Genomic DNA, 14,499 nt, shown 5'->3' with positions numbered 1-14,499 from the left:
CCAGAGCTGATTTTAAGGTGCTCCTCCTGACCTACAAGGCCTTAAATAGATTGGCACCGTCATACATATCTGACTTGATTAAACCATATATTCCAGGACGTCCTTTATGTTCTCTAGGTGCTGGTTATCTGGCGGTCTCCAGGTTTTACAAAAACATCAGTTGGGAGTAGAGCATTCACACATCGCGCCCCGTCTCTGGAATTGTCAGGGATGTGCAGATCGGGTGGACCCAAATGCACAACAGCAAGGCAGGAGGCAGGCTTGAGAATCAACAAAGGTTTTACTGGTAGTCTCAGCAGGCAAAGAATACAGAACATAGGTCTAGACTAACAAACAAGCAGAGAAAGGTGGCTGGCTGAGAACTTAATACTGGACTAGCAAATTAACAAGGGACAGCTGGTGAGGCACTGAACGGCATGTGGGGAACACTGGGATGCCATCTGCTGGAAAACTCCAAACAAGGCAGACTAAGGGACCCATGAGAGGGAAACTGAAGCAGGGCCAGGTGTGGAGTCAGGGTGAGCACAGGAGACAGAGGTCGTGACAGGAATACCCTTCCCTCAACTGTAAGAGAAGTGGACTCTAGACATTTTAAAATCTTAAAACCCATTTTTTCTCTCTACACTACGGCTCTCCCTAGTTTCACTGGTTGGATGAACATACTATCACTTAGTAACTTATCAATGTTTTACTATTGTTACTATTATTATTATTACTACTACTACCTCTACTATTTCCCCTCGGCCACTTCGTTATGTGTATCCATGTAGATTTTAATTTTAATTTTGACAAGTGTATGTGTATCCATGTTCAGTATAATCACTGCCATGTCATGTGTCTCCATGTGAGTATGTCTCTATGTGGGCATATCAGTGCAAATGTATGTGTGATTATGCGTGTGTGCATACATTCTTAAATGTTTTTATTTTGTTGTGAAGTGGGCAGAGACCCCTTGGGGTGAGGTTACACTATGGTGCGACACGTCTGCTGCAGAATGCCCGCAACAGAGCGCGTCCGTTATAATCAACTGAAGCTGCTTCACGGACCACGGAAGCCGCGCGCACCCGCACGGGCATCGCGCGGCTCATCTCTATTTTTGCACGTCTGGTCTATTTTTTCCCCTCTACGCGTGGCTACGCGGCCCTCAAACAGGTAAAAACTCCATAGAACTGTGTAAAAAACGAGTACAATCTGTTTAAAAATGATTAAAATAAATACCTCATTGTACCAGAGGCAATGTGACGCAGCAGAGCAACCTTGTGGGTGTTTTTACATTGCACATTAAAATAAATCAATCAAATCAATGTGTATCCATGATCCTGTAGTTAAAACGATCTAGTTAATTAATTCAGTACCAGTTAATATCGCCTACACTTCCAAACCCTGCATAACCAACTGCATTATCACTTGGCAAAACTCAAAAAACAGTGAATCCAATCATCTATGTGGCACGCAACCACACGCTACAAAGACGGAGTCTGTGTAGCAGGTAAAAAACCCCGCTCCGCCCCGCCTACATGACACATCGCATCCGTGTCCCATGTATTTTGGCCGTTAGGGTTAGGTAAGCTTTTGGGTTAGGGAGGATTCTGAGGACCCATGGGTGCCAAGGTGCTTAGCAGCGACCCTGTCTGCAGCACAGTCAGGCCCAATCCCAAACCAGTACCTAACCCCTCGCCCTATCCACTCCTCCGTTTGCGCGTTCATGTGGAGGTTCGCCATATTAAGGGCTGTTCCAAACCAATTAGCAGGAGTCTAAGTGGACTTTAAAACCCTCCGATAGCGAGTCTGCATCGATGCAGACTTGAACATCCGTTAGCAGGAAGCGCATCTGCAGGAAAATGGAGGAAACACTATTCAAATGTTAAGTTCCGTCTTTCTACTTTGTCAAGTATTTTTGATCATTCACACACACCTTTGTTTTCCTCATGCTGACTTTACAGCCTCAAACAAAATCACAGAATATGTGATGAAGTTTAAAAGTAAAAAAGGAGAAAATCACTTTGTCCCTAAGGTCGCTTGACTTGTAGCAAACCCATAAATGCCTTTATGCCTTTATGCGAACATAAAAAAAGTCCAATTTACTTCACGTCATTCTCATGGTTTTGGATGTTATGTGTTTACAGTGACAGTCACAACCTGTTATGGCTGCCTCTTGTAAAATTTGAAACGGCAAATTTCAATTGGGATTGGGCCACACTCTCCGCCCTCCTGTTCCTCTTCTCTTCTTCTTCCTCTACTCTTCCTCTCCCCCATCCTCCACTCATCCTCTCCCCTCGTCTTCCTCCAGTGTTTAAATGAAAACTTAAATTTTTCTCCCAGGATGATCAATGAACTGACAGTATATTGAAAATAAAATGATTCCTTATCGATAAAAAAGATAAACTGTTTCTGCTACAATAACTCTTGTCTTTTTATCTGAAGTGAGCCGATAAAAATATAATCCTTATCACCACCCCCACACACACATACACACTATTGTGCCTCTTATCAGATCTGAGATTGTAGCAACAATAGTGTTACCGTGTCAACCGGCTGGTGTCATCGCTTCCTCGCCGTGGTGATAAACTATCAGCTCTATAAGCTGTTGTCTCCACCCCCAAACAGCCGAGCCTCACTGCCATAAAAGTTGCAACACCAATCTAACTCTGATGAGAGGGGAGCAGCAGGCGAGTAACTGAAAGGTCACAGGTTTGATTCCCCAGACAGCCCCTCGTCCAGTTGAAGTCCATTGTCACTCACTGTAACCTTTAAATTCCACTAAAAGTATTGTGTTGTTGTAGCTTGCTACGCTCCGGCCTAGGGGAAACCCTGGCATAACATGGAGGTGTGGCTCCCCTCTTCCCCTGCTCCCAAGAACAACCAGCAAACAAGGAAGTACAGCCCCAAACCTTTTATTATTTTCAGGGGGAAAGACTTCAGAGTGGGTACATGGCCAAAATAATGGCCTACCACTTGCAATAAGGGAGTGCCCTACATATCCCACTTTTAAGACCCATCTCAAACAATGGCTCAAGGCAGACCAGAACTGTGATCACTTTTAACCTGACATGTTGTACAATGTATTCTGTCTTTTTCTACTTGTGTATTTGTATATTGTCACTTGTAATGTTTCTGTTTTTGTTACCTGCCTAGGGACTACGGATGTAAATTAGCATTTTTGCTAACTCCGGCATGTTTACATCTTGTATTTTTATACTGATGTTTATTAATGTGCTCTGTCCCTATCAAATAAACAAAATAAATAAACAAATAAATACATAAATAAATAAGTAATAAACCAAACCTAAGCCCAATCACCCTATACTTACCAATCACAAATAAAACAAAAATTACAAGATGCTTACCTAAACCCTAACCCTAACCAAGAAAAAACAGGAGAACCCAGGCTTTCAACCAAAAGGCCACCCACCCCTACAACTCCCAGGGCTGAGAAAAGTTACAATCTATCAGACAAATAAAGTCATAGAGTCAACTAAGGTGCCGCCATGTTTGGAGCTGGAAAAGAAGAGAGGAATTTCTGGACAGGTGGCAGCAGCTTATATCCGGGAACAGCCATCAGGAACCAATCACCAGCCAGAGCACACCTATACCAATCACACTCACTGACCAATTATAGCACACCACCTGTTTCTCATCAGACACACCCACACTCTAACAGAGAGGGGAGAGGGAGAGAGAGAGAGAACACAACACAAGAAAAACACCTGCATGGGTCATAAGCTGCTCCACAGAGGGCTTTTATTTTGAAAGGGGAGCAGATCAGTGTGCACTTTATTTCTCATTATTTCAGTGCATTATATGAGGAAAAACACGCTTCCATCAGACACAACACCAACACTAAGCAGCAATAACTCAACAGTGATCCAAACTACATCCAGTTCATAAAGCTTCTCTTTCCTGGGAAAAATCCTCTACCACACAGGAAGTGATACCTTTTACGTTTCCGGTTTGTTTGGAATCAACAGAAGAAGAAGAACTGGGTAGTTAGCAGGAGCAGCGATAGCCACCATGGCTAAACAGACAGAGAGAAGAGAAACTCAAACTGCATCAACAGGAAATCCAAGCTCCGCCCACACTGTCTGACTGACAGGTGATCTGTAGTGATCTGCAGTGCGGAAACACCACAGTGTTTATTTATTTTATATCAAGTAAAAATCTACTGATAAATGTTGCTAAAAGATTTGCTTTGTTTTTGAGATAAAAGTAATTTGTAATATAATGAGAATATATGGAGAGCTGTATTCTAACGTAGAGCTGATATGAATAATTGTCCTTGGATGAGTGGATAACAGATACACAAGACCTTGAAGAAGTTTACTATCTCTTCACAATGGCCTTTTGTGCCTGTGTGTGTGTGTCTGTGTGTGTGTGTAATCCACTAGGTCATATTTTTTCTTGGTCATGGAGTTATATGTGTGTGTGGGTGTGGGCAAGTAAGAGAGAAATATACAGAGAGAGGGATAGAGAGAATAAGAGAGAGAGATACAGAGAGAGAGAGAGAGAGAGAGAGAGAGAGAGAGAGAGAGGTGGAGATGATTCAGCACTTTACGACCCCATTTACACTTGGCATTAAAAAGGTTCTCGATATCTGGATATCTACTCTGGATCAGGAAATGCATATTAAAGGAAATCTCCTCCTAAAACACTTCTTAAAATCAGTTGTTGGTGATGTTCTTCTCACTCCTGTCTCCATCCAGCAGTTCCTTGTGTTTTTCTTCTTGGTGGATAACCGGCCAATCACAGACGAGGTGACGTCACCTCCAGATATTTCCAGTCTGATATGAGAAAATGTTTCAGGATGTAAAACCTCAGCGGTAAACGTCAGGTTTTGGTGTCAGTCCCTCAGGATCAAAGAGCGAGGGCTTCTTTCTAGAGCCGCCATTTTGCACCGAGAGACGTTCAACAATCATACAGGGAGAGATCCATCAGAGAAGAGGAGAGAGACCAGTTTCTCCACCACAGGAGCAGGAGAGAGACCAGAATGCACTGCAGCCACAGCGTCCATCTTTGCGGATCTGACACCCTGGATTGTTATCCAAATGGGAATGTAAGACTGATTTAAATCCAATCTGTAGGAATCAAATTAATTGATTCAGCACCTAACATCCATCCATCATGAGTCAGTGCTCTTCTTCATGTTTTGAGTAACTGAGCGGTTGCTGCATACATCCGTGACTGCAGGAGTCACTTCACACCGAATTAAAGAGATTGAAGAGAAGTTTCTTAATTGACAAAAACGTTTCCACCTCAAGCAAGCGTAAAACACTTTTCCTTGCAATATTGAGGGAACTGCATCTGAAATTGCTTGCACACTGCCCATTTTAGCCAACCGCTCCTTACTTTACATCTCATCTTCATTCCATCTCATAAATCCTTATATTTTGAAAAGTCCACATATCATATCATATTTTATTTTATTTATACATGTCATTTAATACTTGTATTATACTCTGTCACTTTATATTTGTATTACTTCTTACAGATGCTCACTTTACCATTTTGCACTGCTATTTTATTACTGCATTGTTTGTTTACTGCATTTGTTTACTTTGTTTACATTGCTGCGGCTCGCTCTAGGCTCAAGAATTTCATATCTAGCATTATCTGCGTCTCGCTGTTTTTCTGTGCTTATGACAGTAAAGAACCTTGGATGGAAACCCGGTTACTGTCTTAAGAGTCAGTCATGATATTTAGAAATGTTCAGGATGAGAGTCTGTTATATGGTGTAAAGCAGGACTCCCCTCTCCTCTGTGGTGATAAAGGAGTTGGATGGTCTATCTAAACATGGTGAAAGTATCAAAACTAAATCCACACAATCCATATTAGTGCAGCGAGCCTCTAAACGAGCCGTTTGGACTTCCGTAACTTTGTGGCGTCACAAAGGTTCGCTCATTATCATTTTTGTAAGAAATAATAGACTAACAAAGTGTTTTTTTCAAAGCGGTTGAGCGGTTGTCATTGGGCCTCATGCAAGAACATTTTCGTATTCTTATCTTAAATTTCTCGTACTTTTTTCGTGAGGTGGACTCGTATGAGTGTGCCACGTCAGATTCACCAAACGCTCGTATCTTCAGAAAACAGTCGTAAATGACCTGCGTAAACATGATGAATTCCACCTCTTCTAAATGAACGCGCGTTCATGAGAATTGTGAATTTGCATAATTGACGCCCCAATAATGCCATATAAGGTTAGGCGTCCGGCCCATATCTCAGGAAGCTTCATTCATAAAACTGACAGGAAGACTAAGGAGAAGTCTACCAGCTCTGAGACTGAAGTCCTACTATTAGAAATAAGTCAACCAAAGCATATAATATTATAACATTATAACATAATAACATATAATATAATTCAATAGTGGAATCAAAGGCCCTGCTGAAGCCAAGGAATGGGCAAAAATAACTCATTCCCTCATCACATTCCCTTACGAAAAACAACTAGGCTATGGTATTCCTATACATTTTAGATGAACACTAAATAAATATCCCAACAACGCTATAATTCCCTATAGGAATATTATAGTGATACTACAGAAGACAAAAATACCATGATATGGTCACTGTAAACTCACTATTGAGTACCACAGACACTCCCAGTCCCATATCGGAGTATTATAGGAATATTATAGGACTATAGCGATTTGTCGTTAGGGCAACGTCACAGAAATAAAAAAAAGAAAGCATTTCTCTAAAACAGCCTAGAAATCAGATTTATCTCCCTCTATAATGTATTTCTCTGATAGAATCTAACCTTGCCTTTGTCTCATCTGAGTCAAATAACCTGGCAATTATTTGTGTTTTTTGTTCTGTCTTTGTATTGAGCGCACCTATAGGCTACTAACCCACATGGATACTTTATGCGGCTCTGGTAAAATAAATTATGCACTACCTTCTTTTGAAAAAGCCATCAGTGCTCCCTTGCTATTTTTCCTGTTGCTGTAACCACTAATCTCAACATGATTATACATTACAGTGTCATTTATATATTCAAACTCAACATTTCTTCAAAGTGACAGAGATACAATCCGTTAGTCAACAACAAAGTTTTTTTTTTGCTTTGGTGAACGGCAGGTTGATTGTACGTGACTCGTACGACAGGTCTGGACCACTCCTACATTTTGTTCGTACCTAAGAGAAAATTGTAAATACGAGAAAATTGGTGAATGCGGCAAGTTCTCTTAAATCGCTCGTACAAGTGATTTAAGAACGAATCTGTGCGTACGAGTGGTTGCATGAGGCCCGTTGTTTATTACCAGAGAGTTTTCCCTACCTGTAGCCGCCAGGCCGCGGCGTCTCACGTTTCACTCTTTAAATGGTTAGCCAATCGGAACAGAGGGTCGTTAATATTAATAAGCCTTAAAGACACGGCGACAGAAACAGCCTGTTCAGGACACAAAATAAAACTCTGGACAGTGGAGGATATGGACCTTTAATTCCTCTGACCGATATGAATCCTAATTCTGTTGTCAACAAACCTTAAAGGGAATATAATCTTATAATCTTGCTTTGGATAACTGTGTAATTTTTTAAGTCTTTTATTGTTACTTTAATTGTTTACATCGGCCTTTTCCCAGAACAAAGCAGAAAACAATAGAATAGAATCGAGCAGAGGGGAGCAAACCTTGTGTCCAGATATTTCCATGGGAGGTTCTGGATCACACACACACACACACACACACACACACACACACACACATACACACACACACACTCACATGCTCTCATCTCGCAATGACATAAAAGACAGAAACCCAAAACCAATGCAAGCCTCAATGTTTATATAATTCACATACTAAAATATCACTCTGGCTTTTACAGGCTAAAATACTCAAATACTTTCAAGATATTTTACAAAATTTTACAACAGGAGGAACGGACCTGATGGACGGAGCCGCAGAGCAGAAGGCAGAACCACATCAGTCTCAGAAGAACTTACAAACATGTTTTACCTTTACTTTCAATAACAGAAAAAGCAGAGCGGCTATACTGTTACACACAACTGACCTTCAGACTTTATCACTTTGTTGTCTTGTTTTTTGTTTTTTTCGTCTTCGAGTCTTCATTCACTGTATTTAGCTTTCACATTACCGGCCAAATGAAGACTCCACCAAAACCAATTCTATGGCTGCAGCAGTGGGCGGAGTCAGGAGCTGATGAGACTCCGCCCACAAATAATGCTCGCAAATCTGATAACTTTGCTCAAAATAAAATCACCTGTAACTGTTATGGAAGCTGATACAGGTGATTTTATTTTTAGCAAAGTTATCAGATTTGTGAGCATTATTTGTGGGCGGAGTCTCATCAGCTCCTGACTCCGCCCACAAATAATGCTCGCAAATCTGATAACTTTGCTAAAAATAAAATCACCTGTATCAGCTTTCATAACAGTTACAGTTGAAACATGAGAAATGAATATGCAACATAGTAAATGTTTTGTACAGAATAATACAAGTTTTTTTTTTTTTTTCCTTTCACACTATAGTGAATTTCGTGAAAAAACCCTATTCTTACAGGACCAGCACTATGTGCGGACCTAAAGGAATTAACAAATTAATTAATAAAATACATTCAAACAGAAAAATGACATTTGCTGAAATCGCCAGTGTCACTGATACAGTTAATAAGATTTTACAATTTGTCCCTTCCTGATTCAGCAAAACAAAACCTGAAGCAAAACTTCTTCTTCTACCGATTCCACTGCCGCCTCCATTTTTCACGACAGGAGGAAAGAGAGAAATCGCACGTGTAGAAGAAGAAATCCCAACAAAAAGAAGTTAAGGCTGAAATCACGGAGCGTTTGACTGGATTATTATCATCAGATCTCTGTTCACACCAAAGTACGGAAGGCCATCTGCGTTGAAATTTTAACTTTACAAATGACAGATGTCGCACATTTTAACGGGATAAAAATCACCGCCGATCTCTGCAGTTATTACAAATCACCGGGCGTCAGGAGGTAACATGAGTCCCAGTTTCCATACAGCGACACTGAGCATCAGTATAATATTTACATTACAAAAACATTATTTCAACACAACACTCACTTGTGTGTTTGTGTTCCAACAAAGACATTTTTTCTGTCACATTCTACAAAAAGAAAATAAGATTGTCACAGTATATTTACACCAGCGCACGCACACACACACACACACACACACACACACACACACACACACACACACACACACATACACACACATACACACACAGGGCCATATTTGTCAAGCAAATTAGGTTTGAACAGATTTATATAGAGAGATTTATTAAAGAATAACTAAACCCCAAACCCAAATCTGTGTAAAGCCTGACATCTGATGGTAAAATCCCTTACTGTTTCTTCTTCTTCTTCTTCTTCTTCTTCTTCTTCTTCTTCTTGACATTTTCTGTTTGTGTTGTCTGATAATTGAATTATTTTCTTTTTGTTAAAAGCATGCTACTGAAATAACCACGTCCTATTGGCTGATGTTTGGTGCCAGGTGATGATGTCACCCTCTATAGAGTACAAGAAATGGAGGTGACATCATCACCTGTCACCAAAGATCAGCCAATAGCAGATGGCAATTTCAGCAGCATGCTTTTTACCATTAGATGTCAGGATTGACACAGATTTGGGTTTGGGGTTTAGTTCCTCTTTAATGATAAATGTTCTTAAACAGCTGATTTGACAGCAGTGTCACTCCAGACGTTTGGCTTGATGTCTTCTTTCTATCTTCTTTCTTATTGGACGAACCGCTGGGCCTCAGAATGATCAGCTTCAGTTCCCCTTTAATCCCGTTTGGCTTTGCCGTGTGTTGGTTTGTCGTAACTCTGTTGGCTCGGTGAAGAAACTCACACAGTCACTGCAGTTTTCACACACAGGTGCAACAGCATAGCAACTGTGGACACACACACACACACACACACACACACACACACACACACACACACACACACTGCACTCAACAGCATGTAGGACAGTTATTCTTGACATCCTTGATTTACGGATGATGTTTGATAACACGCTGTTGTAAATCGCGTGTAATGTTTCAAATTAAAAGTTGAGGGTAAAAGTTGTTTGGTTAACCTCTCTGGCGTGTGGGTGGGACCGAACCGACCTGCGAGGAGAGGTAAAACAAACACACCTCAAGTCCAGGGAGGGGGAGCAACTTCCTGAAGCAACTGCTGCAGCAATGTTGTCTTCGACAGGGACGGGGACTGGCTGCTGGCTTCAAACTGCGAGCATTGATAATGTTTGTGTGAGTGTGTGTGTGTGTGTGTGTGTGTGTGTGTGTGTGTGTGTGCGCGCTTCTGATCCACTCTGCCATGCAGTCCCGGATCAACCAATCAGACGACAGCGTTTCCTCCGTTCCCACCTGTCACTTATTGTTCATCTGTTGAGGAGCTTTCAGGAGATTTTGAATCCCCAGACCTTCTTCATCTCCTCTCATTTTTTAATACGTCTTGTATCATTTGATTGAGTTTTTTCTTTTCTGGGCAGTGTGCAGCAGGAAGAGAGAGAGAGAGAGAGAGGGGGGGGGGCAGACAGAGAGAGAGAGAGACTACTAGACAGACAGAGAGAGAGAGAGAGAGAGAGAGAGAGGCGAGAGAGGTGGAGTGTGTCCCCAGGGATGGAGGCCCCTGGCTGGGCAGGGTGAGACCGACGGCCCCCTGGTGTCCTGGAGCTCCAGGAGAGAGAGAGAGAGTGAGAGAGAGAGAGAGAGAGAGAGAGAGAGAGAGAGCGAGAGAGAGAGTTTAGGGAATCGAACCCACGGTGTGCACATGGTGAGTTCCTTCGTCCTCTGAACCACAAAGTGCCTTCATGTCCATTTTTTGCGTTTTCTTTTCTTTCTCCTTATCTGCTACAGTCGCTGTCATACAGTCTCCATCAGTCTGCTGTCTGTCTGTGTGTGTGTGTGTGTGTGTGTGTGAGTGTGTGTGTGTGTGTGTGTGTGTGTGTGTGTGTGTGAAGTGTCCAAAATTAACTTTTTATCTCACCTGCCAAGGGCTGGTAAGCTAAAAAAACAAAAAAAACATAACTGCCAAGAAAAAGTTTTACCAGCCAAAATAATTAATAGACATTTTTCATAGAAACGTGTCACCAGTCCTCTGTTTTCTATACTGTTTCCTGTTTTCAAGGAAGTTTAGACGCTACCGAGAGCAACATTAACAGGCAGCCAATCAGGAGCCTGTTTGATATAGAGTCATTTTGCTTTGATCTGATTGGCTGACAGTCAGAGAGTGTGTACATTGGCCAGCAGGGACAAAGTTTGGGAACAAAGACCAAAGACTGAGTATCATCTCTGAAAGCTAGGGTGATGCTTAGTGTGTGTGTGTGTGTGTGTGTGTGTGTGTGTGTGTGTGTGTGTGTGTGTGTGTGGTGTGTCGGTCTAACGACACGGGACAACAAACGCCACCGAATGTCGGGTCTCGCTCCTCTCCCTCCCTCTCCCTCCTTCCTCCTCTTCCTCCTCCTCCTCCTTCGCGCCTCCCACCTCCACCAGCGCCTGCGTCGAGTCACACGACTGCTTCTCGGCGTCCTCGTCGTACGGCGAATCCGGCGCGGCCCGACCGGACCCGCCCCCGTCCCTCCCCCCCCCGCCGCCGCCGAGCCTCGCCGCCACGGCCCCGCGGGCGCGCTCGCTCAGCGCCCCCAGCTCCTCCCGGGCGAGCGGGTTGAAGAGGAGGTAGAGCAGCGGGTTGACGCAGGCCGGCAGCGGCAGGACGAGCAGCAGCACGCCCTTCGCCACCTCCGGGCCGGCGAGGGGCAGCCGCAGCAGGGAGGAGAAGGAGAGGAAGGCCACGGGGAGGTAGAGGAGGCAGTCGGAGAACAGCAGCCAGGCCACGTGACGCGTCGACGCCGCCTCCTCCTCCTCGCCGGGGTACGAGGCCTTGTCGGCGCGGCAGTACAGGCGCGTGTAGGCCAGCGTCATGAGGAGGAAACACAGAGAGTTGAGGAGCACCAGGGAGACGGAGAAGGCCAGGGAGGAGGAGGAGGAGGAGGAGGAGGAAGAGGAGGAGGGCAGGGGCAAACAGAGGGAGGTAGTACCGTGTCCCGCCACCAGGGGGGGCAGCGTCACCGCCAGACCCAGGAGGAAGCACAGAGAGACCGCCAGACGGACCGAGACCGGAGAGGAGCGGCCTGGAGGGAGAGGAGGGGAGAGTCAAAACCTAACAGAGGAGAGACCGAGTCCACTTCACTCCAGTCCCAAGTCAGTCTCAAGTCCTGAGGCACAAGTTCCAAGTCTAAATGTAGATCACCAAGTCAAGTCCAAGTCATTAAAGTCAAGTCTCAAGTCTAAATGTAGAACAGCAAGTCAAGTCAGAACAAATCAAGAGTCCAGTATCAATTTAATATCTTAAAGAAAACTAAATATCTAGGACTTTTCAATGCAATATGGTTTTAATAGGATAAAAACTTGGTAAGAGCATCATGAGTTTGATTTCTATAATCAGTTTCAACTTCAATAAATTCAATCATTCCATACAAATTCAGAAAACAGAATTTAAATTCAGTCGTCTGCTGGAACAAATCTCATCACTTTCAATCTGAGTCATTTACACAAACACAAGATCTCAAGTCAAGACTTTAGAAACCTTTTCAAGTCATCAGAGTACAAGTCAGAGTCAAGTCCCAAGTCACCAGAACCCAAGTCAAGTCCCAAATCACCAGAACCCAAGTCAAGTCCCAAGTCGCCAGAACCCAAGTCAAAGTCAAGTCCCAAATCACCAGAAACCAAGTCAAAGTCAAGTCCCAAGTCACCAGAACCCAAGTCAAAGTCAAGTCCCAAATCACCAGAACCCAAGTCAAGTCCCAAGTCGCCAGAACCCAAGTCAAAGTCAAGTCCCAAGTCACCAGAACCCAAGTCAAGTCCCAAGTCGCCAGAACCCAAGTCAAAGTCAAGTCCCAAATCACCAGAACCCAAGTCAAAGTCAAGTCCCAAGTCACCAGAACCCAAGTCAAAGTCAAGTCCCAAATCACCAGAACCCAAGTCAACTCCCAAGTCGCCAGAACCCAAGTCAAAGTCAAGTCCCAAGTCACCAGAACCCAAGTCAAAGTCAAGTCCCAAGTCGCCAGAACCCAAGTCAAAGTCAAGTTCCAAATCACCAGAACCCAAGTCAAGTCCCAAGTCGCCAGAACCCAAGTCAAAGTCAAGTCCCAAGTCGCCAGAACCCAAGTCAGAGTCAAGTCCCAAGTCCCCAGAACCCAAGTCAAGTCAAGTCTCAAGTCTTCTCTTCATGCATCAAGTCAAGTCTCAAGCAATTAAAACTGTGACTCAAGTCCAAGTCATGTGACTCGAGTCCCCACATCTGAAACCGAATTAAGACATTCTCAAGTGTGACTGTGTGTGTGTGTGTGTGTGTGTGTGTGTGACTGTGTGTGTGTGTGTGTGTGTGTGTGTGTGTGTGTGTGTGTGTGACTGTCTGTGTGTGTGTGTGTGTGACTGTGTGTGTGTGTGTGTGTGTGTGTGTGTGTGTGTGTGTGTGTGTGTGTGTGTGTGTGTGTGCTCCTCACCGGCCTCCCGCTCAGCTTTGCGGCGGTGTGTGTCGGTCAGGCTTCTCTCCAGCGCGGCGGCGGTCAGCAGGAAGAGGCCGGTCTGCGAGGCGAACACACACAGGAAGCCGCTGAGACGACACAGGAAGCTGCTCTCCCACCGCGCACCGTACCTGCACACACACACACACGCACGCACGCACGCACGCACGCACGCACGCACACACACACACACACACACACACACACACACACATTAGCACCTGCATATATCATGTTACATTTTGCTGGTAAATCTGGAGTCCTGTTCTATTCTAAACATCCAGTTGGCTGGTAAAATAGTGAATGTTTCAGGTTCCCAATGTTCCCAATGTTCCTAATGTTCCCAGTGTTCCCAGTGATCCTAATGTTCCTAATCTTCCTAATGTTCCTAGTGGTCCAAATGTTCCCAATGTTCCTAATGTTCCCAGTGATCCGAATATTCCTAATGTTCCTAATGTTCCCAGCGATCTCAAAGTTCCCCATGTTCCTAATGTTCCCTGTGATGCCAATGTTCCTAATGTTCCTAACGTTACTAGTGATCCCGATGTTCCTAATGTTCCTAACGTTACTAGTGATCCCAATGTTCCTAATGTTCCTAACGTTACTAGTGATCCCGATGTTCCTAATGTTCCTAATGTTCCCAGTGTTCCCGATGTTCCTAATGTTCCCAGTGTTCCCAGTGATCCCAATGTTCCTAATGTTCCTAATGTTCCTAATGTTCCCAGTGATCCCAATGTTCACAATGTTCCTAATGTTCACAATGTTCCTAATGTTCCCAGTGATCCCAGTGATCCCAATGTTCCTAATGTTCCTAATGTTCCCAGTGATCCCAATGTTCCCAATGTTCCTAATGTTCCCAATGTTCCTAATGTTCCCAGTGTTCTCAATGTTCCTAATGTTCCCAGTGATCCCAGTGATCCCAGTGATCCCAATGTTCCTAATGTTCCTAATGTTCCCAGTGATCCCAATGTTCCCAATGTTCCAAA

The 14,499-nt window shown here is 43.8% G+C and overlaps 1 protein-coding gene across 1 annotated transcript in view; it reads right to left on the bottom strand.

The window, feature by feature from the left end:
* Positions 1-11,366: 11,366 nt before the first annotated feature.
* Positions 11,367-14,499, bottom strand: part of LOC139661064 (leucine-rich repeat-containing G-protein coupled receptor 5-like) — a gene marked incomplete at its 5' end in the record, with an annotated part of 7,743 nt that continues 4,610 nt past the window's right edge. Inside the window, 2 exons of the mRNA XM_071539386.1 lie at positions 11,367-12,118; positions 13,493-13,644. Coding sequence (XP_071395487.1) covers positions 11,367-12,118; positions 13,493-13,644 — 904 coding nt within the window. The remainder of the gene's footprint in view (positions 12,119-13,492; positions 13,645-14,499) is intronic.

The sequence above is a fragment of the Centroberyx affinis genome, unplaced genomic scaffold, assembly GCF_046629955.1.
Source record: "Centroberyx affinis isolate AG114_WGS23_722 - 3 ecotype Tasmania unplaced genomic scaffold, CSIRO-AGI_Caff_v1 ptg003454l_1, whole genome shotgun sequence".
In the NCBI taxonomy this organism is placed as follows: domain Eukaryota; kingdom Metazoa; phylum Chordata; class Actinopteri; order Beryciformes; family Berycidae; genus Centroberyx; species Centroberyx affinis.
Note: the sequence above shows the minus strand (reverse complement) of the source record. Positions and strands in the feature narration are given on the sequence as shown.